Source organism: Chelonia mydas, chromosome 7, assembly GCF_015237465.2.
Source record: "Chelonia mydas isolate rCheMyd1 chromosome 7, rCheMyd1.pri.v2, whole genome shotgun sequence".
NCBI classification, from domain to species: Eukaryota; Metazoa; Chordata; order Testudines; family Cheloniidae; genus Chelonia; species Chelonia mydas.
The window spans coordinates 79,446,286-79,462,342 of NC_057853.1; the positions used below are offsets into that span (position 1 = coordinate 79,446,286).

The 16,057-nt window shown below is 42.8% G+C and overlaps 2 protein-coding genes across 4 annotated transcripts in view; both read right to left on the reverse strand.

Annotated features, from left to right (window-relative positions):
• Positions 1–16,057, reverse strand: part of CTNNA3 (catenin alpha 3) — an 891,674-nt gene that overhangs the window by 827,375 nt on the left and 48,242 nt on the right. For all 3 annotated transcript variants that reach the window (XM_037904831.2, XM_037904833.2, XM_043550666.1), the window contains exon 4: positions 4,714–4,880. In XM_037904831.2, coding sequence (XP_037760759.1) covers positions 4,714–4,880 — 167 coding nt within the window. The remainder of the gene's footprint in view (positions 1–4,713; positions 4,881–16,057) is intronic.
• On the reverse strand, positions 12,621–14,112 carry LOC122466509 (trihelix transcription factor GTL2-like). The gene is made up of 2 exons (XM_043550668.1): positions 13,483–14,112; positions 12,621–12,834 (listed from the first exon to the last, which is right to left on the reverse strand). Exons 1-2 carry the CDS (start codon positions 14,036–14,038, stop codon positions 12,824–12,826), a joined length of 567 nt encoding a protein of 188 aa, XP_043406603.1. The 5' UTR covers positions 14,039–14,112; the 3' UTR covers positions 12,621–12,823.

A 16,057-nucleotide genomic window follows, 5' to 3' on the forward strand; every position in this document is an offset into this window, starting at 1 on the left:
CACTGAATGTCATAAGGCTGCCGCTTCCACAATCAGCTGAAAGTAGTATCATGCCATCAGAACACAATCAGCCACAGCGTTTGTGCTGATGTTGTAGTGTTGAGAGCTTTCTTGGATGGAGTTTCTATGCAACCAGAGAAGAGAAATGAAATTTCCTTCCCTTTCATTTTACATATGCAGTTCCAATTAAGCTGATCTCACTAAAATCGATTATTCTTTTGTCGCCTGCTTACTCATAATACTATACTGCAAACTCAATACCTTGTTATGCAGTACATATGTATTGCTTATTCCAGCTAAGCTTTGAATGACATGTGAGACTATGAGAGGATTTCTCTGGCAATGAATCATATTGCTATTGTTTTTCTCTTTTATGTGCCATAATTTTCTAATAAAATTGAAGTTTAACAATCTAGATTGCTTTTCTGTCGTACAATGAGTGGAGAGACACTGCTTGCAGCATCCCACTTTTAGTAGAAAGAAACTGGCTTTGAAATGTTCCATCAAATAGTGTGGAGTTCTACTGAGTGAGCGATACGATTAACTTTCAACATCTCTTCAATGTAGGCATTTTACAAATAATCCATAAAAATATATGGATTCCATGCAACATAATTCATACAATACAATAAATATGTAACTGGGAACAGATAAATACTATGCCAACTCCCTTTGATGATGCTGGCCTATTTTCTTTCATTTTTATACATACAACAAATCTTTTCCTGGGTCAGCATTTTCATTTTGTTCATTCTGTACTGAATGATATAACCTTTAAAATTAATTTTGGTTCAGTGATCAAACTCCTTGATTTTATTCTACATAAAATTAAAAAGCTCAGAGCTATGGAAATGAAAGGCAAAGAACTTTTTCATCTCCTCTCAAATGATTAATGACAGTTATACAGTTCCGATCCTCATGAAGAAATAGGACAGTGTGTTAGAGCTATCTGTTTTAGAACAGGTTCAAAGAAAAACTTCTCAAGGCATATTTAAAAATTATTGTATTTCTAAGAGATATGCACTTGGAATATTTAAGATGATGCAGCAAAGATAAAGTTTGCTTTGCATGGTGCAGAAACCTTGTGGAAACTAAATGTGTTTTGCTGGACCAGGTCCACACTGAATAAAATTTGAATTTTCTAAAGCAGTTCTAACATATAATAATTAAATACTTTGTTTTTTTCAAAGTCAGGATTCATTAAAGTTATTTTATTATTATTATTATTGTATATGAACCTGTTCCAGGTTGGTGACAACCAAAAGCTGTTGTCACTTGATGGCTAATCAATGGCATGTGTTAAAACTACTTGGTAGTCTTAGCCCATTTCCTAATGAATAAGTGTCAATACAAAAAGATACCATTATAACTGGTACCCTTGTTGACTGACTCAGCAGACAGACAATATACTATCTCCCAGGACAAAGCCAAGGAATATTAGTTAGGCATTGTGGGGAATTTGGATTGCAATTACTTTGTTCTGTGAGTTAATAATGCTGAAAACTGAATTCCTCTATCAATTTGGCAGCTTTCATGAAAACTACATTTAAATAAGGGGAAAAGATGACAATTTACTTTTTTGTACAGATTCAGTTTTTCCAAAAAATTCTTTGAGTCATTTTATGATTTTTCAATCATTGTTAGTTTTTTCTCCCCAGTGAAAATCATATCGTGACTCAGAGTTGTTTAAAAAAAAAAATCTATACCCAAGAATACCACCAGATTTTAGTTATTACTTGTCTTAAGAGCACTAAAAGTGTTCAGGAAGGGTGCCTTTAAGATTATGAAAACATTTTCTTACATAAAAGTTTAGGGGAGCAGCAGGATACTGGCCCTCTAAGACCAGAGGGGTTCGTCAGAGAGGCCATTTATCCCATTCCACATGTCCAGGGAGGCAAACAAAGGCAATAATTGGATGAGAAGAAGGTGGTCCCGGGGAGCAATCAGTGTGTCGGAGAGGGAATGTACATGGCCATACCATACCATATACTTTAAAGGCCCCAGGAGCTTTGCTGAGTGGGTGGGGCAAGGCTCCCCTCTCTCCCAGATAGTGCAGGCAAGTGCTTGGGATTATTAGATCCACCTGGAGAAGATCAAGAGACTATTAGGAACAAGGTAGGGGACTCAAAAGGAGACTCCAAGCCCAGTCAAGGAGGAGATGTGTAGGAGGAAGAACTCAGCAAGGAGGGCTTTGAAACCCCTAAACCTGACAGGACACTTTACAGGCCAAGAAGACCAGGATTTGAAGCACAGGTCCTAGAAGGAGTGCTGAGAAACCCTAACATTAGTGGGGGGGAGGCCAAAAGAGGATCTTTGGAGAGCCAGGTGGTATTAAATACATAAGACCCCAAATAAAGATTCAGGTGTGTATAAGTTATTTTTGGAACCTCAAAGGGAAACTGAAACAGTGCCACCTTAGGCCACAAGGCTGCACCTGGGATGGCACCTGGGTACAAAGACTATTGATGAAAAGTATCAAGACAAGAAAAATTTTAAAAAATAGTATTATTAAGACCACTTTCAACACTCTAAACTGGCAAACTTCACACACATATACTATATGCTGTAGGATCATTGACTTTCCTATACCAGATCAAGCCAATGGTCCAGCTAGAATGTCTCCAACAACTGCCAATGCTGGATGCTTCAAAGGAAACATTAAAATCTCCATGATGCCTTTCACAATGAAATACTATAGTCTGGAGAGACATTCCTTCCTGGTCTCATTTGAGGCCAGATTCTGATTCTCTTGCTCCCACTGAGTAGTACCTTACTCCACATGTAGTCCCACTGAAGTCAATGGGTCTACCTGTGGAGTAAGGTGTGACACTGTATGGGTGGCCTTGAGGTCAGTCACACCCACCGCTGCAGAAGTCACGGAGGTCGTGGAAAGTCATTGAACCCATGACTTCTGCGACCTCCATGATAGACACGGAGTCCTAAACATGAGCTACCAAAAGACACGCATTAAGCCAGGGCGAAGGAAAAAAACAAAAAAGCTCCAGGAAAAGAATCTGCAAGAACTATATGTAATTAGCCTACAAAATATATTTAAGCAACATGATATTGGTAACTGTTTAAGTATTGGAAGTCACAATGCAAAAACTGGGAGAAAAGCTCTTTACACAAGATACTAGTATTAAAACAGGTAGTAATGGAATTAATTGAAAGAATGAATCTAGCTTATCTAATAGGACAGCATCTTGACATTAAGATCAACAAAAGTGTGGAACTATTTGCCTAATGAGGCAATAATAGCACATTACTAAGCATCTTTAAGCAGATGTTAAACATAAGAAAACAGAATAAGTTTCTTTAACCTTGATGCAGGGGGCAAAAAATGATGATACAAGAGGCCCCCTCCAAAACTCATCATCTGATGATGAGTATTACTGAAGAACCTTATTCACTTGTTTAAAAAGGAAAGTTATTAAGCACTTTTTCCACTGTTCAGCCTTGAAGGATGGTCTAAATTGTAGAGGTGTTGTTTTTTTTTTAATCTTGAGTTACTTGATTGCCAGTCAGCTTGAGTTAGCTAACATATTGGCACATGCTAACTCAGCAAACAAGGTGTTCAGTTTTACTGCCACAAATATCAAGGAAAGTGAATTTCAAAGTCACATGTGTGACTAGTTACAAGAACTGAAGGCAAGGCCTGGTACCAACAGTGAAAGAAAAGGGAAAAGGTGGCTTACCCAGCCAGCTGGGGATTCCCTCCTGTAGAGGAAGCCACGAATGCTATAAAGCCAGCTCTGTACTACCAATCTCTTCTGGCCTTGGCAAAGTGCACGGCTGCAGTAGAGGAGGTATGGTCAGAGCACAAGTGCACTCTGGTAATATCTGGCTGCTGGAATGGTCCCTTGGGAGCTGTTTAAGCTGGGTGATCATTAGAGCAGCCCTGAGGCATCTCTAACTTGTGACACAGCCAAACAACCCCAGAATAGGGCATGTGTGTATAAGTGGGCACCTTTGCCCAACCTCATTCCTTGCTACCTGAAAAATGCATGTTTAAATTGCACCTGGACTCATCCAGATAAGTTACATATTTTTGTTCCTGTCTGACCATCATAATTATCAAAACAGCTCTGATTTCAAATGTATACCACCAACCTATAGTTCAAAAAGAATACCAGTAATGTATTAATTGAATACATTTCAACAAATAAATTCAGGGAAATAATCTCAAGATATTCTAGAAGAAGAATTTTTTCCTATTTAGCAGTAATCAATATACTGGAAGCAATGGCAGTTTTATAGTAACTTATAATGTTTCACATAATCAACTAGAGAATATAAAATAATTCAATTTAAAATGTCACCATAGGGGGGTCTATATTTATTTCCTCTCAGTGGCTCCATATCAGATTTGTTCAGTTTACAGGATGTTTTTTTCCTAACTGCCAACTTCACCTAGTATATGCATTGTGTTTGGTCTCATGTACTTTCACCAATAAGAGACTTTTCCATTGTAATTGGGTTGCAAATTCTGTTGGTGATGTATGATTAAGAGGAGAAGCCAGATCACTCTTCCACACCAGCCATTGTATTGGCTCTCAATGGTAGGAGGAGTAAAAAGTGATTACAAACTTTTTTGTGAAGAAATTAAACATAATTGACCTAATACACACATGAAAAAAGTGTGTTGCATCAGAAGGTGCCATTTGCAGTCACTTCTCTGACCACTCATACTGAATTAGTGCAGATTCTACTTACCACTGTTAAATGTTGCAATAGGTATGCCACATCAATCATGTCTGCCAGAATCAGAAGTCTAGTGACAGCAGCCAGAAGGAAGCGTGCTGCTTGAACAACAGATTTCCTTTTAGGCAGATAACAGGGATCACTGGTAAATTCCTTTGCTGATACTCTTAAAGCTTCACCTGCAAAATAAATCCGCAAATTCTCTTAGGGTACATTCCAAAGCTACAAATGTTAAGCAACATAATTTAACCGCATCAATTATTTGGCATATTGAAAATGTTGTCAGTTGAACTGGCATGTTATTAATGCCTTACAAAGAGGACCACAGACCGTTCTCTCAGCTAACCCAGATCATGCACGGGTGTTCTGTATGATGGGTGACACTTACCTGGCTTTGCAGTGCTGTGGAAGAGATGTTCCATGGAGATATTTTATATACGTATGAGAGAGAGGATCCCTCACAGAACACCACTGTAATCTAAGGGAAAGAGCACTGGAAGCCAGAAGGCCATGAGTTCTAAGTTCATCTCTTCTACTCACTGCTGTTCACATTTGTGTACTTTGAAATCCTTACTGCTGATCAATGGCTCATACCCTGATCATCGGGGGGAAGAAAGTATCATATCACCCATAAATTAATGGAAAGATTCTAACAGATCTAGAAATCGAACCCACATCTTAATTATGACAGACTGAATTTTCATACACTCAGGTAACACTGCCTCTCAGACAGAATGTGCCAGATCTATTTATTGTAACCACTGCTTTTGCCATTAGACCACACTCCCCTCCAAATAGCAGGAACAGAACCCAGGAATCTGGAAGGCCAACATTTTTCTGCTCTATAGAAAGTTATTGTATAATCCATGGGTAAAGTGTGGGTCACATTCTCCTCTAGGAGCTGGTCCACAGAGGATGAGACACCTTTAGTTTAAGTGGGAAAGATCTGTGCAGAGAATTTGAAGATCCAGACTTAAAATCCCACTATCAAACACATCTTTTATGTTTGCAAATGGTGGAATTTTTGTTTTTCTAGTTTTCTTCTTAAACAACTGTTATTTTAAATTGACACATGCATCTATCAAATCAAATGTGTACAAACTACTATATCATCTAGAGAACCAAAACTATCATCTAACCTAATGCCAGTCATAACCCCCTCCAAAACAGCAGCATCCACTGTGTACCAATCCTGGTGTAATTGGTCAGCCTGCTCCTGGTTTAATTAGCCCTGCCCTACCACACCTCTGCTGGTTATAAGACTTAAAAAGGGAGGCATCCCAGCAATTTGGGGCTGGTGGTGGAGTAGAGCAGTTAAGCTGGAAATCAAAGCTAGTTCCCTGGAACAAGGAGCCAAGGTCAAGGGAGGCAGACCTGGGGCTGGTGTTTCACAAAGAGAACAGGGAACTGAAGAGAAGCCCAGGAGGGGTGGAAGACCATTATGTTTTAGTGGAACCTGGACTTCCAGGAGGGAAAACCTGGGGAGTCAGTGACATGTTAAGAGTGAGGAGAATCTGTTCAACCTTTTAGATGTCTATACATATATCCAAGGAGTATGAGGTATAAAAGCAAGAACTGGAAGTATTAGTATACAACCTAAATTATTACTTAAATGGCATCACTGAGACTTGGTGAGATAAGTCTCCTGGTTGGAATATTGGTATAGAAGGAATAGCTTGTTTAGTTCAGGAAGAACAGGAAGTGGGGAAAGGGAGTTGATGTTGCATTGTACATCAAGAATATATACACTTGTTCTGAGGTCCAGAAAAAAAAGGCAAACCAGATGACAGTCTATGGGTGAAAGTAGGAGGTGTGTGGTACAGGAAGGGGACAAAGATGATATCATAGTAGGGGTCTACTATAGACCACCAAATCAGGAGGAGGTGGAGGATGAACAGGGGGATAGCACACAGGGAAGTCAGAGGGAAGAAGAAGTGAGCATTAATTCTTAGGGTGAGTGGGCAAGCTTGTTTCTGTATGGTTTTTCTTTTAGCTTACTTAAAATTTAGAGTATGGTTGTGTGTGTTTGGGGACTGTGTGGAAATGGGATCCAGAGGCCTCCTAGCTGGCAGCTGAATGGGCACTAGTAAGGCTTTAGCCTCCTGCACTTTGATCACCCTTCCCCTGTGTGTTAACGAGGGGGCAGGGCTGACCCAAGAGAGAAGGGCTTAATACACAGGCACTAAGCAACCAAGGGGAGCTAGCAAACAAGAGTTTGCTTTAGGAGAGAGAAAGTATAAAACTCAGCATGGTTCGAAAAGGCCACATAGCCAGTGACAACCCTGCTCCTTGCTCCACTTCCTGTGCCTATGTCCAGACAGGGAACCCAACCATGGATGTCTTTTCCCAGGCCCTGCTGTGGATTTGCAGAGACTGTGGCCTTCATTTCCCTGTTGCATCCAGTGGGAAAGGTTCCGTCTGGTAGAATCACTCAGGAAGCAGGTGAGAGAGCTACAGGAGGAGGTGGCTAGGGTGAGGAGCATCCATGCACATGAGGAATTAACTGAAAATATGCATATGGAGATCTCCAAGGTTGAGGAAGAAATCCATCTGGAAAGGACTACAGTAGTTCCACCAGGGGAGGAGGAAACTGCTCCTTCACAGGGAGGAGGCTGGCTGCTGGTTACTTCCGGTAGCAGACACCACTCAATCCCTGCTACCAAAACTGCTCCAAACTAAATGAGGGTCAGCAATATAATATTGTTGCAAAAAAAAAACCCAAACATCATTATGGGATGTATTAGCAGGAGTGTTGTAAGTAAGACATGAGACGTAATTTTTCCACTCTACTCAACACTGGTGAGTCCTCACCTGGGGTCTTTGGTCCAGTTTTTTGGCACCATGCTTTAGGAAAGATATGAACAAATTGGAGACAGAGTCCAGAGAAGAGCAACAAAAGTGATAAACGGTTTAGAAAACCTGACCTATGAAAAAAAAGGTTAAAAACCTGGGCATGTTTTAGTATTGAGAAAAGAAAACTGAGGGAGGACCTAATAACAGTCTTCAAAAACGTTAAGGACTGTTATAAAGAGGATGTTATCAATAGTTCTCCATGTCCACTGAAGATAGGATGAGAAGTAATGGGCTTAATATACAGCAAGGGAGATTTAGGTTAGAGTTTTTCCTAATATCTACCTATAAAGCTAATAAAGCTCTGGAATACTCTTCCAAGTAAAGTTGTGGAATCCCCCTCATTGGAGTTTTTTAAGAATAGGTTGGACAGACACCTGTTAGGGATGGTCTAGATATACTTAGTCCTGCAACACTGAAGGGGGCTGGACCAAATGACCTCTCAGGGGCCTTCTGGTGATTCTATAAGAATGAACTTGGAACTATTGTTGAAGGTGGAGTTTATTTTGGTGTTTATTTATTGTTGAAGGTGGTGTTTATTTTGGGACGTTGTGTACCCTGGGAGGGGACTGAACTTTTATGTGGCCTGGCCCTCCAGAAGACCCAGATGGAGGTGACCAATAGAAGGAGGTGACCAAGGGAAAGATCCAGCAGGTCCACATCCAGTCACAAGGGAACACAGTCCTGGGAATTGCTTCTGTGCACATGAGGCTTATTCTGGGGCAGAATGCTAGGACATCCTGCTCATGTAAAACCTTGTTTTGCTTAAGCTTTTGGACATATATGAAACCTTTCAAGAAAAAAAAAGAAATTGGGGTTTTACTATACTACTAAAACAACACACTTATGAGCTACTGTGCATACAAACTGAACAGTGCAGCTTCAAGGAATAAAATCCCAGGAGACAGGAAAATATCGGACTGGAGTGTGTTATTACATCAGACAATGGAAGTTTAGTGCTTCCTCTGCTCAATATTAAGGCAGTAGGAGCTACCTTGTGCATTTAATGCACAACCCTGTGATAGGATGATGAGGCAGGAACCAAGTTGCTGTGAGAGTCCCAGCATGAATTTCAGGCAATTTGGCATATTGCAGATAGCGTTTGCCACCTCTTTGCAGGGTAAAGCATATGTCTCCCGCCATCCCTAATCATATCTAGTGGATGGGTTCATGGCCTTACCCTCACTCCCTGTTCCCTTGAGGAAGGCTAGCATTGCAAGAACATAGGAAAGCATAGTGCTTATGCTCTCCAGCCTTTCAGACTCAGACACTATGATCTCATCTACAATGGCATTTTTCTTAAATTTCTCCCAATTTCCACTGCCATTAATGTAGCTCCACCAGTGGGAGCAACAATAAAAGCACTAACAAATAAGTCCGTTATAGCTTTATCACTGTCATCCATACCCATTCTGAGCAGATTTAATAGCATAGTGGCAAAAATGCCATCCATCAGTTTACACTAGCGCTTCCGCCTTTGCTATCACAAGTTATTTTAGTAGTAGTGCAGCTCTTGGAGAATTTAAGAAAAATGCCAACATAGAAACATCTAATCTCACACACTGTAGCTGAACTGGAAAATCCTTGCTGTGCAAGGTCAAAGGGTTACAACATTCTGCCCACTAAAATGCTCTACATCAGCAGATGCTAAAGCCAGATCTGAAACCCAGAATTAATAGTTTTGCTAGCTAAAAATCAAATGATACCATTAAAGATAAGTGTAGCCTATTCAGAGACTACAAATACTTGAAGGAAATTCTTGATGTGTCAAATGACTGTTTTTTTAAAGATGCCTTTAGAAATACTGGCTAGTCTTAGGTGTAAACATGCTGTTACTTTAAATATCTATGATCTTGTTCTATAATATGCCAAGAGTGCTAATAATATTCGTTTAACAATGAGAATACAAGAATCAGTGTCTGTGCCCTGCTGCCATTTGGAATCCTAGGTAGAGGAGAATTTTTGAGATTCCTAGTGTTTAGAGTTATGTACTGCCTTCTTTCCTTATGCAAGAGGCTCACTGATATCTGGTAGGAAGATTCAGCTAGTCTACTAGTTCAGTGTATCCCAACTCACTAATGTCATTACCTGTATCTAAAAAGGTGTTATGTAAATTAATAGAAAACCAATAAACAGACTGATCATTGTTATTGTGTGGTGTAAATACAGAGGACAAATTCAAAATTATAAACCTATTGGAAATGATCAAAGTGCATCTTCCAGTCAGGGCTAAAGTTACCCCATCCTAGACAAGGAATTTGGTTCTGCTACATGGAAGGTATTTCCAAGATACATTGAGACAATAGGAATACAATACATAGAAAGTAAACAAGACCATCAAGTCAACAAGGGGAGGAAATAACCACTCAGCACCACAGCAAAGGGAGGAAATTGCAGGAAACAGATGAATTTGCATTTTAGCAAACACTAGCAGGCAAAGAAACCAGTAGACTATGTCGCCTTCCCCACACTTGAATGAAATTTACTCAGGGGAGGAGGTAATCTTCAAAAGAATCCATTTGAAAGATTCAGTGGACTTTAAAAGAAAGGATGAAGACCCCCAGTTATCTTTCACCTCAGAAGACAAAGGAACCAAACAGTTTATGGAGATCCTGACCAGAGGGGTTGGTCAGCATTCTTGCCGGAAGGTAGCATGATGAGAATCTTACCTTGAACCAAGAGTGTAGTTTTGTTAAGTCTTAGGTTACGTCTACAGTACAAAATTATTTCAAAATTATTCTATTCGAATTTTTGGAAGCAATTTTATACATTCGGTCTTGTGTGTCCCCACTAAAGCACGTGAATTCAGCGGAGTGTGTCCACAGTACCAAGGCTAGCATCGAATGTCGGAGTGATGCACTGTGGGCAGCTATCCCACAGTTCCCGCAGTCCCCTCGCCCATTCGTATTCTGGGTTAAGCTCCCAGTGCATGATGGGGCAAAAACATTCTCGCGGGTATTTCTGGGTGTGTGTCATCAGTCACTCCTCCCTCTGTTAAAACTACGGCAGACAATCGTTTCCGCCTTTTTGGCGTGTAGACGCCATACTGCTTTCAGCAGACGGTGCAGTATAGTGCACCGCTTCTCTCCTGGTACTATGAATCCACCTCGCATTTCCTCTCATCTTTCTATGTAATCTCTATACGTATCTACTCTTTCTCTTCCTCATCGACTGCTTCTGCTGCCAACTCTGCTCGGCCATTGTGAACCGAGCAGCACAGCTTCCGCCGCCAACTCTGCTCTCCCACTCTTGCCACGCTACCAAGCTTCTTCATGTTGTCTGTCCTGGGCTCCTGCCACCTTGAAAGCTTCAGAAGACAACCATTTCCCACTTTTTTTCGGCTATCGTGAACCGAACAGCAACTCTTCCCCTGCCACTCTGCTCTCCTACGTTTCGTGCCCTTTTTCCAGGATTACCCGTGCAGGCACCATAGCGTGGAAAGCATGGAGCCCGCTTAGAGCTCCGCTGCAGTTTTGACCATTGTAAATACCTCACGCATTATCCAGCGGTATGTGCAGGACCTGCAAAACTGGGCAAGGAAGCGACGATAGCGCGATTACTATACTGAAGAGGACATGGACACAGACGTTCCTAGAAGCGCGGCATGTGGCAATTGGGAGATCATGGTGGCGTTGGGCCAGGTTCATGTCGTGGAACGCCGATTCTGGGCCCGGGAAACAAGCACAGACTGGTGGGACCGCATAGTGTTGCGGGTATGGGATGATTCCCAGTGGCTACGAAACTTTCGTATGCGTAGGGCCATTTTCATGGAACTTTGTGACTTGCTGTCCCCTGCCCTGAAGCGCAAAGACACCAAAATGAGAGCAGCCCTCACAGTTGAGAAGCAAGTGGCCATAGCCCTGTGGAAGCTTGCAATGCCCGACAGCTACCAGTCAGTAGGGAATCAGTTTGGAGTGGGCAAATCTACTGTGGGGGCTGCTGTGCTGCAAGTAGCCAACGCAATCATTGACCAGCTGCTATCAAGGGTAGTGACTTTGGGAAATATGCAGACCATTGTGGATGGCTTTAATGTGCTGGGGTTCCCTAACTGCAGCGAGGCGATAGACAGAACACATATCCCTATCTTGGCCCCGGAACACCAGGGCAGCCAGTACGTAAACCGCAAGGAGTACTTTTCCATGGTGCTGCAAGCACTGGTGGATCACAAGGGATGTTTCACCGACATCAACGTGGGATGGCCGGGAAAGGTGCATGACACTCACATCTTCAGGAACTCTGGTCTGTTTGAACAGCTGCAGGAAGGGACTTACTTTCAAGACCAGAAAATTACTGTTGGGCTGATGTTACTGATGTTAAAATGACTATAGTTATCCTCAGGAACCCAGCCTACCCATTAACGCCATAGCTCATGAAGCCATACACAGACACCCTGGACAGTAGTAAGGAACAGTTCAACTATAGGCTGAGCAAGTGCAGAATAGTGGTAGAATGTGCTTTTGGATGTTTGAAAGTGCGCTGGTGCAGTTTACTGGCTCAGTTAGATCTCAGCACAACCAATATTCCAGTTGTAACTGCTGCTTGTTGTGTGCTCCACAATATCTGCGAGAGTAAGGGGGAGATGTTTATGGTGGGGTGGGAGGTTGAGGCAACTCGCCTGGCGGCCAATTTCGCACAGCCAGACAACAGGGCTATTAGAAGAGTGCTATTAAAAGAGGGCGCGCTGCGCATCAGAGAAGCTTTGAAAGCCAGTTTCATGACTGGCCAGGGTACGGTGTGACAGTTGTGTTTGCTTCTCTTGAAGTTACCCGCCCCCTATGTATATGAAAGGAAATAAAGTCACAACTGTTTAAAAACCATTCTTTATTATTTGTTGCACAACACATTGAGAGAAATCAGAAGGTAGACCGGGGGCAGGGGGGTAATTGGGTTAGGGGGCTGGAGGAGGAGGGAAGAAGAAGTCCAGAAACCAAATCAAAATTTCAGATATGCCAGCTTTCTTCTGCTTGTGCAGTCCTCTGGGGTTTAGTGTGTGCGTCCCCGTAGCTACCCACCCCCCCCCCGTGTTCTGGGGCGTCTGGGTGAGGAGGCTATGGAACTTGGGGAGGAGGGAGGGCGATTATATAGGGGCTGCAGCAGCAGTCAGTGGTCTTGCTGCCTTTCCCGCATATATCCACCATACAGCGGAGCATGTCAGTTTGCTTCCCCATGAGCTTGACCATAGCATCCTGCATGCTCTCATTGCGTGTGTCCCTCCTCTCTTTGTGTTCATTTAACGCTTTATGGGACTCCGCAATTGTTTGCCTCCACACGTTCAGCTGGGCCCTATCAGTGTGGGAGGACTGCATGAGCTCAGCGAACATGTCGTGGCAAGTTCGTTTTTTCCACCTTCTAATCTGGACCAGCCTCTGGGACGGAGTAGATAGGGGCCACGTTGAAATATTTGCACCTGCAGGAGGAGAAAAAGGGAGGGTAGTATTTTTAAAGATACATTTTAGAGAACAAAGGGGACACTCTTTCTCAGTGAAACAGGCAATTCATAGTACACAGCACATGTTCTTTCTGTACAAGGTCACATTTTGCCTCTTATACTGAAGTGCCTTCCACTTTGGTGTGAGTAAGCCATCACATGCGGCTGGGCAACAGAATTCAGCTTGCAGGCAGCCATGGTAAGCCCTAGGGGCACGCGGGGTTCTGCTTCTTCCACATTCATTTCAATGCTTTCAAACTGCAGGGCGCCCTTTCCCATAGCAAGCAATGCCTGGGGGTTTGCCATATAAAAGGAGGGCCTGCAGGCTCTCTGGGATGATCACTTCATACAACACGCCCCCCCCCACTGCACCCCACACCCACCACGTGGCTCCGATGAGTCTCTGAGCAGGGATGAGCCCTTTAAACTAAACACGAACAGCCCAGCGCAGCTGGGTTTCCCCCCACACCCCACCACATGGCTCCAATCAGGCTCTCACTCACCAGAAGTGCTTTCTCCAGTGTCATGGTCCGGGAGCCCACCTTGGGAGTGGGGGGAGGCTGTTGCCTCCAGCGTTAAGACTAGTTCCTGGCTAGCGGTGGAAACGGATTCCCCACTTGCCGCCTGTGCACTGTCCTCCTCCTCCTCCTCTTCCTCATCCTCCTCACTCTGTGCAACTCCCCCCGTGCAGGTGTCTACGGACAGTGGTGGAGTAGTGGTGGCGTCACTCCCCATAATTGCATGCAGCTCACGGTAGTAGCAGCATGTACGGCTCTGTGACCCAGAGTGCCCATTCGGCTCCCTGGCTTTTTGGTACGCTTGCCTGAGCTCCTTGATTTTTGTACAACATTGCTCTGTGCCCCTGGAGTAGCCTCTTTCCATCATGGCCCTGGAGACTTTAGCATATGTATTTGCGTTTCTTTTTTTGGAACATAGTTCTGCCATAACAGATTCGTCTCCCCAACATGCGATGAGATCCAGTACCTCCTGTTCAAACCATGCTGGAGTTCGTCTATGAATCCGGGACTGCGTGGTCTCTTGTGATGGTGGACTCTGCATGGTCGCCTGTGATGGTAGACTGTGCTGATGGTCACCTGTGCTTATGGTGACCAAACAGGAAATGAAATTCAAAAGTTCCTGGGGCTTTTACTGCCTACCTGGCTAGTGCAGCGGAGTTGAGAGTGTTGTCCAGAGCGGTCACAAGGGAGCATTATGGCATAGCTCCCGGAGGCCAATAACGTCGAATTGCATCCACAGTATCTGTAACCTGGAACTGCGATCTCGATTTTAGCGCTACTCCACTTGCCGAGGTGGAGTACAGAAATAGGATTAAAGAACCCTTTAAATTGAAAAAACCGGTTTGGTCATGTGGACAGAATCAGTTTTATTTTGAATTAACTCAGATAATTCTGAAATAACCACGTACTGTAGACCAGGCCTTAGTCTCTAGAAAGCGTTTTTCACTTTATGTGCTTGTAACCATTTCTAACTCTATCCACTATACTAAAACTCACTTCAGAGCTTATCTCCTTTAGTCAGTAAACTTGTTTTACTTTTGATCTAAACCAATCCAGTGCTGTGTTTGATTTAAAGTAAATGTTAACTCAGTCAATGTGGCAAGCTGCTGGGTATTGTACTTTTAACAGAACAAATGAACCTTAATATCTCTCTGATAAGTCCGGGAGAGGGCTGAACATTGCAGAACACATGGTTTTGGGAAAATTCAGGACTGTGGTATGTTGGGGTCATCTTGCCAGGTGTAACTAAGGGGCCAGAGTGTGGTAATAGTGTAACAAGCAGGCTGTTGGAATCAGGATTGCTGAGTCAGAGTTGCTTAATACACAGGCACGCAGTACATGCTTGTATAGTCCCGACACAAGAGCTGCAGCAGAGTATTTTGAGGCACTCAGAGTTACAGGGCAGCCAGTAACAACTGGTCTGGAGCACACCCCAAAACATGACACATGCAATAGGGGCTCATGAGTGCATATAATAAAGAACTACAGCATATTTATAGAAATACAGGCTGTGTTCCTCCAATCTCTTACATAACTGAATAGTCCTTTCTCCTATCATCAGAATTAATGGTTTGAGTAAGCACTACTTATGTGAGTGAGGATTTGCAGGACTAAGTCCATATGGGATCCAATTCTACAAGAGGACAAAACTGCTGTTGACTTCACTAGAAGTTTCACCTGGGTAGGGCCTGAGCAAGAGCTACAGAAATGAGTCAAATATGTGCTAACATGCTCCATGCCAGCACTTAAAAAGGTACTGGACTGATTTTCAGAAGTGTTCAGCATCCAGCCAATAGCAGGTTCAGCATCTTTGAAAATCACACACTATACTGTGCTCTTGAATTATACTATTTTGCTCTTGGATTAAAGGGTCAGAATTTCCTTGGCGTATATGTAAAGAGAAAAGTCACTAGGAATCATTTCTCTCCCTTTATTTCTGTACTTTATAAGCTGATATTTTAAGACAATTCATATTTCAATATATTATTCAATATTTATCTTAGCTTCAAAATATCTTTTCCAGTTAGAAATACCTTGAAGATAATACATTTGACATTACACAGAATTTGCCATCTCTGTCTTCTTTAACTACTATCATTAAAATGAAACCCTTTAGCATTTAAAAACAGGCAAAAAAATTCTTCACTTACAGACCAGTTCTGTAGAGAACAAGTGTTCATTAAAGTTGTATACTATAAACAGAAAGTGAAGCCTGCTTATAGTTAGGGCCCTACGAAATTCAGGCTCCAGTTTGGTCAATTTCACAGTCACAGGATTTTAAAAATCATATATTTCATGAATTCAGCTTTTTAAATCTGAAATTTCACAGTGTTGTGATTGTAGGGGTCCTGGAGTTGGGGGGGGGGTCACAAGGTTATTGTAGGAGGGGTTGCAGTACTGCTACTCTTACTTTTGCGCTGCTCAGGGCTGGCCCACAACATTTTGGCACCTCAGGTGGGGAGCTCAAATTACACCCCCATACCCCTTCGCTTGGGCCAAAACTTTGAAAGGTCTCAGTTCCGCCTTCTTCCTGTTCTACTCCTCTCATGGTACTGCTCTG

What these genes read in the sequence shown, in the direction of transcription:
- LOC122466509 (XM_043550668.1), bottom strand. Translation starts at nt 14,038, where the DNA reads ATGCAGAGTCCACCATCACAAGAGACCACGCAGTCCCGGATTCATAGA.